This window comes from Triticum aestivum, chromosome 7A, assembly GCF_018294505.1.
Source record: "Triticum aestivum cultivar Chinese Spring chromosome 7A, IWGSC CS RefSeq v2.1, whole genome shotgun sequence".
NCBI classification, from domain to species: domain Eukaryota; kingdom Viridiplantae; phylum Streptophyta; class Magnoliopsida; order Poales; family Poaceae; genus Triticum; species Triticum aestivum.
The window spans coordinates 207,555,981-207,565,021 of NC_057812.1; the positions used below are offsets into that span (position 1 = coordinate 207,555,981).

Consider the following 9,041-nt stretch of genomic DNA (forward strand, 5'->3'; position numbering starts at 1 on the left):
CTACTAAGGATAAAAAGACGAGATCTATATCTACCGCCATATAAATAAAGGGATCTTGTCTACATCATGTCATTGTTCTTATTGCATTACTTCGTTTTCCATGAACTTAATACACTAGATGCATGCTGGATAGCGGTCGATGTGTGGAGTAATAGTTGTAGATGCAGGCAGGAGTCGGTCTACTAATCTTGGACGTGATGCCTATGTAACGATCATTGCCTGGATATCATCATAATTATTCGAAGTTCTATCAATTGCCCAACAGTAATTTTTTTATCCACCGTTTGCTATTTTTCTTGAGAGAAGCCACTAGTGAAACCTACGGCCCACGGGTCTTATTTCTCATATATTTACCTTTGCGATCTACTTTTTCCTTGCTTTTATTTTTCAGATCTATTAAACCAAAAATACAAAAGTACTTTGGTGCACTTTATTTTATTTGCGATCTATTTATCACATCTATTACAACCTTTTTACCATCACGCACCAATTTCTGGCGCTGTTACCCGAAAAGGATTGACAACCCCTTTAACACGTCGGATTGTGAGGCGTTGTTATTTGTGTGCAGGGGCTGTTTACGTTGTGTTGCTTGGTTCTCCTACTGGTTCGATAACCTTGGTTTCACAACTGAGGGAAATACCTACCACCACTGTGTTGCATCATCCCTCCCTCTCCGGAGAAATAACGACGTAGTTCTAGCTACCATCAAGGAGAACTAGCATGTGCACCCGCGCAATTGGGTGGCTAGAATATTTTTAGTGTATTCTCTAATATTCAATTCAGAGTAGTTGGTCTGCTTTTTGCTATTTAAATTTAGAGAATTGAACAGACATTTTAGGGAAGTTTATATTATTGTTTATTTACCTTGGTATGTTTTTTTAGTTTCCTCTTATTTTATTTTGCCGTGCCATTTTATGCACTTTATTTTCTCACTAAATATGATTGCTTTTCAATGTAATGGTCTAAAAATACTAAAAGTATTAACCTTCTAATCTGAACCCCGGCAAGTGTGTGTGTGTGTGTGTTTGCGAATGGAAAAGGGCGGCAAGTATGTTTAATGCTATAGATTTTAAGCGATGGAAAATCTTTGTTGATTACGTACGGTTAAAAAGAATTAAAGGTCTTTCCTTTTTAGACACATACAAAATATAGTCGCAGACACTCATAAACACACACATATATATAGTCATCTTTATGAATGCGCACATGCACACCCTATCCCTATAAGCACCTTTCAAAGACTGAGCCATCGAATTATATCTTGAGATTGAAGAAGTCACCCAGACGCCTCGCATTTGACGGTAACGTCCCCTCTTACTGAACATTCCATCTTTTATGAGACACCAAACTGTCAAAGCTGGGGTTAGATCCGATCCCTAGTAGGTGGAGGTTTATATTATTCTTTATTCGTCCCCTCCGGCTAAACAAATATTTCACCTTTTATGAGACACCAAAGCGTGGGTTTGATACCCGATGGGATGAAAGTTTATATTATTGTTTATTCATCTTTGTATGTTTTTTAGTATCTTTATTTTGTTGTGCCATTTTTTTTACTGTTCTCACTAAATATCATTTCTTTTGAATCGTTGAGTAATGGTTTCAAAATACTAAATGTATTTATCTTCTAATCTGAACTCCGGCAAGTATGTTTAATTTTGTATATTTTCATGCAATGTAAAATGTTTCTTGATTATCTATGATTGAAAAAAAATCTAAAGACTTTTTTTAGACAGTACCGATGCAGAAACTCATAAATATGTACATACACACCCTTACGAATGTATACATGTTTTTTTAGTTGTACCTGAGGTTTGATCCCTAGTCGTTGGGTGTTTGGTCAACGTTGTGTATGTTACAGCTATTTAAGAGCATATTTCTATGGGTTCTTACGTTTCCTAGGACATGTGTATTTGATTTTTTTTCATTTGAGCGGTGGATCCGTGTATTTGATACAGAGAAGTAATAAAAAAAAGGATACCGCCCCTAAAAAAGGTATCTAATTTTAGATTTTTTTTAGCAGTATCTAATTTTAGATGACCCATGTATGAAGCCCAACGTTTTTATGCAAGCCCATTAGAGTCGACATGTACCATTCTGTACAATTTGTTTTCTAAGTAAAAAACAACCTGTGTCCCATACGTGTCATCTACATAGAGTAGAACTATCCCCTTTTCTCTCTAAAAAAAAAGAACCATCCCCTGCTCTCGTACGATCCCCACCGCCTCCTGAGTCCTCATCCTCGTTTGCCATTTCTTCCGATTTGCCGCCGGCGAAGGAAGATGTCACTGTTGGCCATCAGGAAATTAATACCTAGGTTATCCCAGATCTACATGTCGTTTCTTTTCTCTGAGTTTTGCTTCCATGGGGTGGTGGCGCATGTGGCTGGGTGAGTGCACGGATCGCGGCAACCTCGTTGAGTCTGGAGACATGGCCACGGAGATTGCCAAGGAGAATTTGGGTTGTGCTGCTCATACTTGCCATCGCCGGGTGCTTTGGATGTTGGTGGTGCGGAGGTAGCGAGGGAGCTCACGGAGCAGGGATGTGAGGCAGCTTCTGCGGGCGGCTTTTGTTGTCCTGTTCATTGTTGGTGTTGTCTGGAGTCCTATCAAATGTAAGTGTTACAGCAATCATATAAGTTTTGGTGAAGGGGAATGATCTAGAAATCAAAATAAGTTTTTTTTATCATTACATTGCTAGTAAACAATACTCATACCACAACTTTCCTTGTGGAAAATGACACTTAGACTTAGTCCTCTAAATTTTGCAGTAGAGAACAGAGTAAGGAAAACATATGGACCTGCCTGAATTAAGTTGATCTGAACCTAGCAAGCGATTCTTCCATCTAATTACTGATGCATAGGAAAAAAGGAGGTTTACATGCACTTTTACTCAGCCAGATAGCAAAAGCATCAGCTTGATGTGAGACATGCATGTGCCTAGTTGCAGGTTAAGTTCTAAATTTCAGTTATTTTCATGGGGCTAGTGTTCTTTCTGGATTCTTACATCTTAATTACCACACAGAGGCAATGGTATATGGTGAACACATGGATGCAAGGCATCTGAAGTATCCACATCCATTGTCTTGAATCTTGCTTCTGAAATCTTGTTGTCTAATTGTAGAGTTTTGAGGCCTGAATTAAGGTTCCTGCCACTTTTATAAATGTTGCAGGGCAGTACATTTATGGTTTCTGTACACCTTTTTTCTTTCTGGATTCGGCAACCTTTTGTGCCCAACCAATATTGCTGTATAATGGTATATTATGTCTTCCAGCTCATCCATGGCTCTCCACTATAAAGTGTTATGTTCTTTTATTTGTTGTTACCATGTCCTAGCAAGAAGGCCTTAATTTGGTTCATATCTGTTAATTGACATGCAATGGTTTGGTTTTTATATGTGTTGGTGGTGTAGATGATATTGAAGATCTATTAATGGTTTTATTAAACTGAAAAGGCTGTATAAGGTATAGGTGTTTATTACCTAGGACAATAGCTGTCAAAATTGCATGTCTTCCAAAAATTACAATATGAAGTGCTTTTGATAGTGTTAACATTTGCACTGTTATTATCTAATAAGTATCCTTCTTATCCTGGTCAATGTCAAGTACTCTTCCTAAATCTTTGTGTGTACATTAGTCTGCCTTACTATTTAATTAATAAGCAACTTATACATTAATTTATGGATTGTTTCTTTGTTTTCCTAGGCTGTAATTATCCATCATTATTCTGTGACTGTAAAATGAAATGCATTTAAAAATAATACATGCGTAAAAATCTAAAAGTGCGTATGGTGGAAAAATCAATCTCCCTTTTAGCTGGCATGTCTTGCTTCTTCGTTTCTTGTTCCAACATGGTGTCCACTTTGTCATCTATCAACTGCTTGGCATACTGCAAGATAATCAGCGAGGAAAAACAGAAAAGATAATAGCTATTTATTTTAATGAATTAAATGCACCTTTACCTCCTTGTCTTTATTGTTCAAGTACAACATCTCAAGCCAGGCATAAATGTTTCGTTAGATGACAGACATCTAGCATCTGAGTCTTCATCGTTAAGCAATGTATGTATGATTTTTACTTCAATGTGTTATCAGTAGATCAGAATAGATAGTGTTTCATACTTGTGAAGAAGTTATTGAATTTTGGTTATGTCTAGATCCGTACGTATTCTTGTGTTACCTCTTGACTTTAGGCACAAACCCATCAACAATTAATCTGTTACATATTTTAGTTTTTGAAATTATTGGACTTACCATTCAATGTTTGCACCATTGTTTAGGTCACCGTAAGACGGTCTGGTTTTGGATTACATATTCATTCAAATAATAAGTAAAAATTCCCATATCATAACTTTGGTTTCAGCCCAAAATGTTAAGCCTAAAAATTTGATGCCGACCACAATGGAAGAAGTATAATTAAAATTTAAGACATTGGTATACACCGCGCACTTACTATGGTATTAGAAATTCAATATTACGGTTACATATCGTTTTTATTTATTTATTGTTCCACATGCTTCATTTGGTTAAGTAGTCCGATGACATCTGTCATTTTGGTGATTAATAACCCATAGTTAGAATGTTATGGCCGGCCGGCTTAGGCCCGCAAGTTATCTTAGTTTTTATTTTCAGATTAGGCAAGTTATCTTAGGCAAGTTATCTTAGGTTGATTCTTCTACAAGTTATCTAGGATATAAATATAGGTTGTAAGACTCTTTTTGAAGGCAAGCAATAAGAAGAATATTATCTCCTATTACCCGGCTCCCTGAGGAGCCGGAACCCTAGCCGCCAACAGCCCTAGCCGCCGCCCTTCTCCTAGCCGCGACGGCGCCCTGCCGCCGGCGCGCCCGATCCTCGCCACGTCTCCCTCCATCCTTCCCTTACCACCTACGCCCTAGACCTGGTAGAGTACTTGATCCTACCAATTTGGTATCAGGTAACCGGGTTTCGACCATGTCTCCGCCAATTCCACCGCCACCACCACCGCTGCCCGCCAACTCCTCCACCACCGCCGCCTCTGCGCCGGGCGTCACGGCCTCGCTCTCGGCGGGCACCACTGCGTCGCTCTCAGCGCCGGTCCTAACGGCACCCGGCACCACGCCGGGCCAAGGGCAGCCACAGGCCCCCGTCCAACACTCGTCGCCGCCATCACCTCCCCCGCAGCCGCAACAGTTCACGCCGGAGGCCATGGCGGGCGTCCTCAACGACCTCGTCACCGCGGTTCAAGGGATCCGCCTCTACCTGGCAGGTCCGTACGGGCCGCCCCCACCACTCCATCCAGCCATGGCCGCGGGTCAGCAGGCGCTTCCGTGGTACTCGGCATCGGGGGCCATCACCGGACTCCATCCAGCCATGGCCGCGGGTCAGCAGGCGCTTCCGTGGTACTCGGCACCGGGGGCCGTCACCGGAGGCTACCCGGCGCTCCCCGCCCCAGCGGCCGCACGGCCGCCTTGGGCGCAGTGGCTGCCGCAGATCGCGCCGGCAGCCCCGCCACTTCTCGCCACCACGGGGCCGCAGTGGCCCACCTGGACCGCGCCGGCCGCGCCGTCCTCTGTCACGCCCTACCTTCCAGCGGCCTCGGAGCAGGGTCCTCCACCGGCCCCGCCCAGCCCTAACCTGGGCACCGGCGCCTCGGAGCAGGGCCAGACCCAGCAGCTTCTTCCGGCGTCACCGCCGGCCCCCACGCCGCAGGCGCCGGTGCAGCTCCACCAGGCGCCGCCGCCATCGACAGTACCACCACCCGCGCCTAGGGCTACGGGTCGGCCCCTGCACCAGGTGCAGTTTCCACCGTCACCATCGCCGATCCCCGCTTGGGCGACCGGCTCGTCTTCGGGGCCGGTCTACTCCACGGCGCCGGAACACCCGACGTCCTCCCTGCGGTTTGATCACCCCTCCAGCTCGGCGAACTACGCCCCGGCGCTTCCCGACCCAGCATACGCGCCAGCGGCAACTACGGCCGCCCCCGGGCACGGCGGGCCGACACCCCCTCGCTTCGCCAAACTGGACTTCGCCACCTACAAGGGCACGGAGGACCCCCTCAACTGGCTCAACCAGTGCGAGCAGTTCTTTCGAGGGCAGCGGACGCTCGCTTCGGATCGCACCTGGCTCGCGTCCTATCATCTTCGAGGCGCAGCGCAGACCTGGTACTACGCCCTCGAGCAGGACGAGGGCGGCATGCCACCATGGGAGCGCTTCCGGGAACTCTGTCTCCTCCGGTTCGGGCCTCCTATCCGCGGGAGCCGACTGGCGGCCCTCGGCCGCTTACCCTTCACATCCACGGTGCAGGACTACGCCGACCGCTTCCAGGCCCTGGCGTGCCACGCGCCGGGCGTCTCCGCAACTCAGCGCGCCGAGTTATTTGTGGGCGGTCTACCGGACCATATCCGCGTGGACGTGGAGCTTCGGGGACCCCAGGATCTCCAGTCGGCCATGTATTACGCCCGCGCATTCGAGCGCCGCGCGGTGGCCATCCAGCAGGAATCACCGTCCCAGACTGCTGGGTCGCTACCCGGACCGGATTCCGCGCAGGGTCTTCCTGTGCAGGCTTCTGCGGCACCCCTCGTCGCGACCGCGGGGCGCCCGTTCCGCCGGCTCACTCCAGCTGAGATACTCGAGCGTCGCCGCCAAGGGTTGTGCTTCAACTGCGACGAACCCTACAAGCCCGGCCACGCCTGCCCGCGACTCTTCTACCTAGAGGTGGCAGACTACATTCCGGAGGACGCCGTCGCCGCCGACCTGGCCGCCCCAGATGTCGAGAAGGTGTTTGACGCTGGTTGATTACCTCGAAGAGTTCAAGCAAGCGCTTCCCCACCTTACAGCTCGAGGACGAGCTGTTTGTGCAGGCGGGGAGAAGTGTTATGGCCGGCCGGCTTAGGCCCGCAAGTTATCTTAGTTTTTATTTTCAGATTAGGCAAGTTATCTTAGGCAAGTTATCTTAGGTTGATTCTTCTACAAGTTATCTAGGATATAAATATAGGTTGTAAGACTCTTTTTGAAGGCAAGCAATAAGAAGAATATTATCTCCTATTGCCCGGCTCCCTGAGGAGCCGGAACCCTAGCCGCCAACAGCCCTAGCCGCCGCCCTTCTCCTAGCCGCGACGGCGCCCTGCCGCCGGCGCGCCCGATCCTCGCCACGTCTCCCTCCATCCTTCCCTTACCATCTACGCCCTAGACCTGGTAGAGTACTTGATCCTACCATAGAATGATTGATTAAACAGAAATCTGATTTTTAACTGTAACATACCTGAGCATTGCTTACCTTTATATGCTTCTTGTTGTAGTATGTCCTTGGTATGAGACTCAAAGTAGTAATTTTGCAAAACTTCCAATAATCCTACTTTTGTCATTTTTTGATTAATTACCACATAGTTAGAATGATGGATTAGCCAAAAATCTGATTTACAACTATGACATACCTGAGCCTTGTCTATCTTTTTATGCTTGTTATTGTAGTATGTCCTTGGTAGCAAACTCTAGTAATTAGGAAAATCTTCCGATGATACTTTTGATCCTTTCACCTCCTTTCTCTTAGTATTGTATGCAAAAATTAATCTAATGCCATTGTTCAATGGGTCATATTTTGTGCCTTCCACAACCTTAATATTGTTAAATGGATAAATAAATTTCTCAATTATCCTTTGATCTATAAGTATCTATCCGATTTTTACCTATGGTAGCATGAGTTGTTTGGTCCTCTATCAAAATAACTAAAATATATACTTATCATCTATTGTTTGAACCATAGAATAGTCTGCATTTAAAATTGTATAGAATAAACCAGCTCATCTGTGAAGATCACATCAAGCTTCACTTATCGATTGTTTTTGGAACAATAGAACAGTCTGCAATTAAATATGTATAGCATAAACCTGTTCATCCATCAAGATCACATCAAGGCTCATAAGTTCATCGGTTGTAGGATTGATTATATCCCATGTTCTTGTTACTTTCACTTAAAAATCCCAGTTTTGGTCTCTTATTGAAGCCTCTCAGCTTCTTGTATTCCCAAGCGTTTTCACTTGCAAAGGATTAAAACGCACCGCTTCAAAAGGATTGAAAAAGTAGTTGTCAATTGATAATGTGCATATGAAGATTGTAGCTGACAAAAGTGAGTTCATAGTAATAATAATTACTAACCATGTTGATTCAGGTGAGAAGGAAACTCAGACGGTTGGGTGTGACTCACGTAGAAATCGAGTTGCATGCCACTTCATAATTTGGGCTGCCTTAGATATTTGCGGAGCGCCAAGTCCAAACATCTCGCGTCACCGAGTCTGTTGGCTTCAACTGTCCTCGTGGTGGCATCGTCGAGTCACGGCATCCTAGAGTTGGTTGGCTTCAATTTTCCTGGTCGTGTCGCTGAGTCGTGAGTTGCTGGGCGTCTTAGATTTCCAGACTGAAGATGGGCGTGTTTGGCTGCTGGGTGTGGTCGGCCGTGTATTTTTTTGGATGAGTTCTGGCTGTGTCCTTATGGAGTCCTTGTATGTTTATATTTCCATAAACGCTATGTGTGAATAGTCTGGTGGATGCGGCCAGCCATGTATTTTTGGGGGCGTGTCTGTATGCACTCCTTTTGGCTGACCAAGTTACTAATGTGTCCTTCCGAGTTCCGATTAGGACTTGTACGTGACAATAGTTGGGTATGTAACCTCCACTGTCCATATCTAATATATTAGTTGTAGAGATAATTTAATCTTTAATTTTTTTTGAACCAGTGCTTCCTTCTATGACTCCATTGATGTACCTTATGCATATAGAGGTGACAGTTCAATTTCCTGACATGTACATATTCACGTGTTATGTGAAATCTTTAAATCTGAGTCATTGTTATTCTGATCAAACGGTGGTAATAATATTAGTCTATGTGGATTAACGTCATGTCTTATTTGTCTTCTGTTTTAATTATGTAATAGATTTTTGGCGCCGTTGCCAGGGAGGATCTTCAACATAACCAGGTTCCCAATCACAAATCTCATCTTCTTGCAATTTACATTATTCGCCATTTGTCTCTCGTTTTCATCTCTTCCACTTCACAAAAAATTGCCGT

At 44.9% G+C, this 9,041-nt stretch overlaps 1 protein-coding gene across 1 annotated transcript; it reads left to right on the forward strand.

Moving 5' to 3' along the window:
- The first annotated feature begins 2,172 nt into the window (after positions 1 to 2,172).
- On the forward strand, positions 2,173 to 8,694 carry LOC123150713 (vegetative cell wall protein gp1). Its single transcript, XM_044570548.1, has 2 exons — positions 2,173 to 2,611; positions 3,170 to 8,694. Exon 2 carries the CDS (start codon positions 4,949 to 4,951, stop codon positions 6,770 to 6,772), a length of 1,824 nt encoding a protein of 607 aa, XP_044426483.1. The 5' UTR covers positions 2,173 to 2,611; positions 3,170 to 4,948; the 3' UTR covers positions 6,773 to 8,694.
- The last annotated feature ends 347 nt before the right edge of the window (positions 8,695 to 9,041 follow it).

Bases quoted from the DNA above. Each gene is read 5' to 3' on its own strand.
- LOC123150713 (XM_044570548.1), top strand. From the start codon at position 4,949: ATGTCTCCGCCAATTCCACCGCCACCACCACCGCTGCCCGCCAACTCC.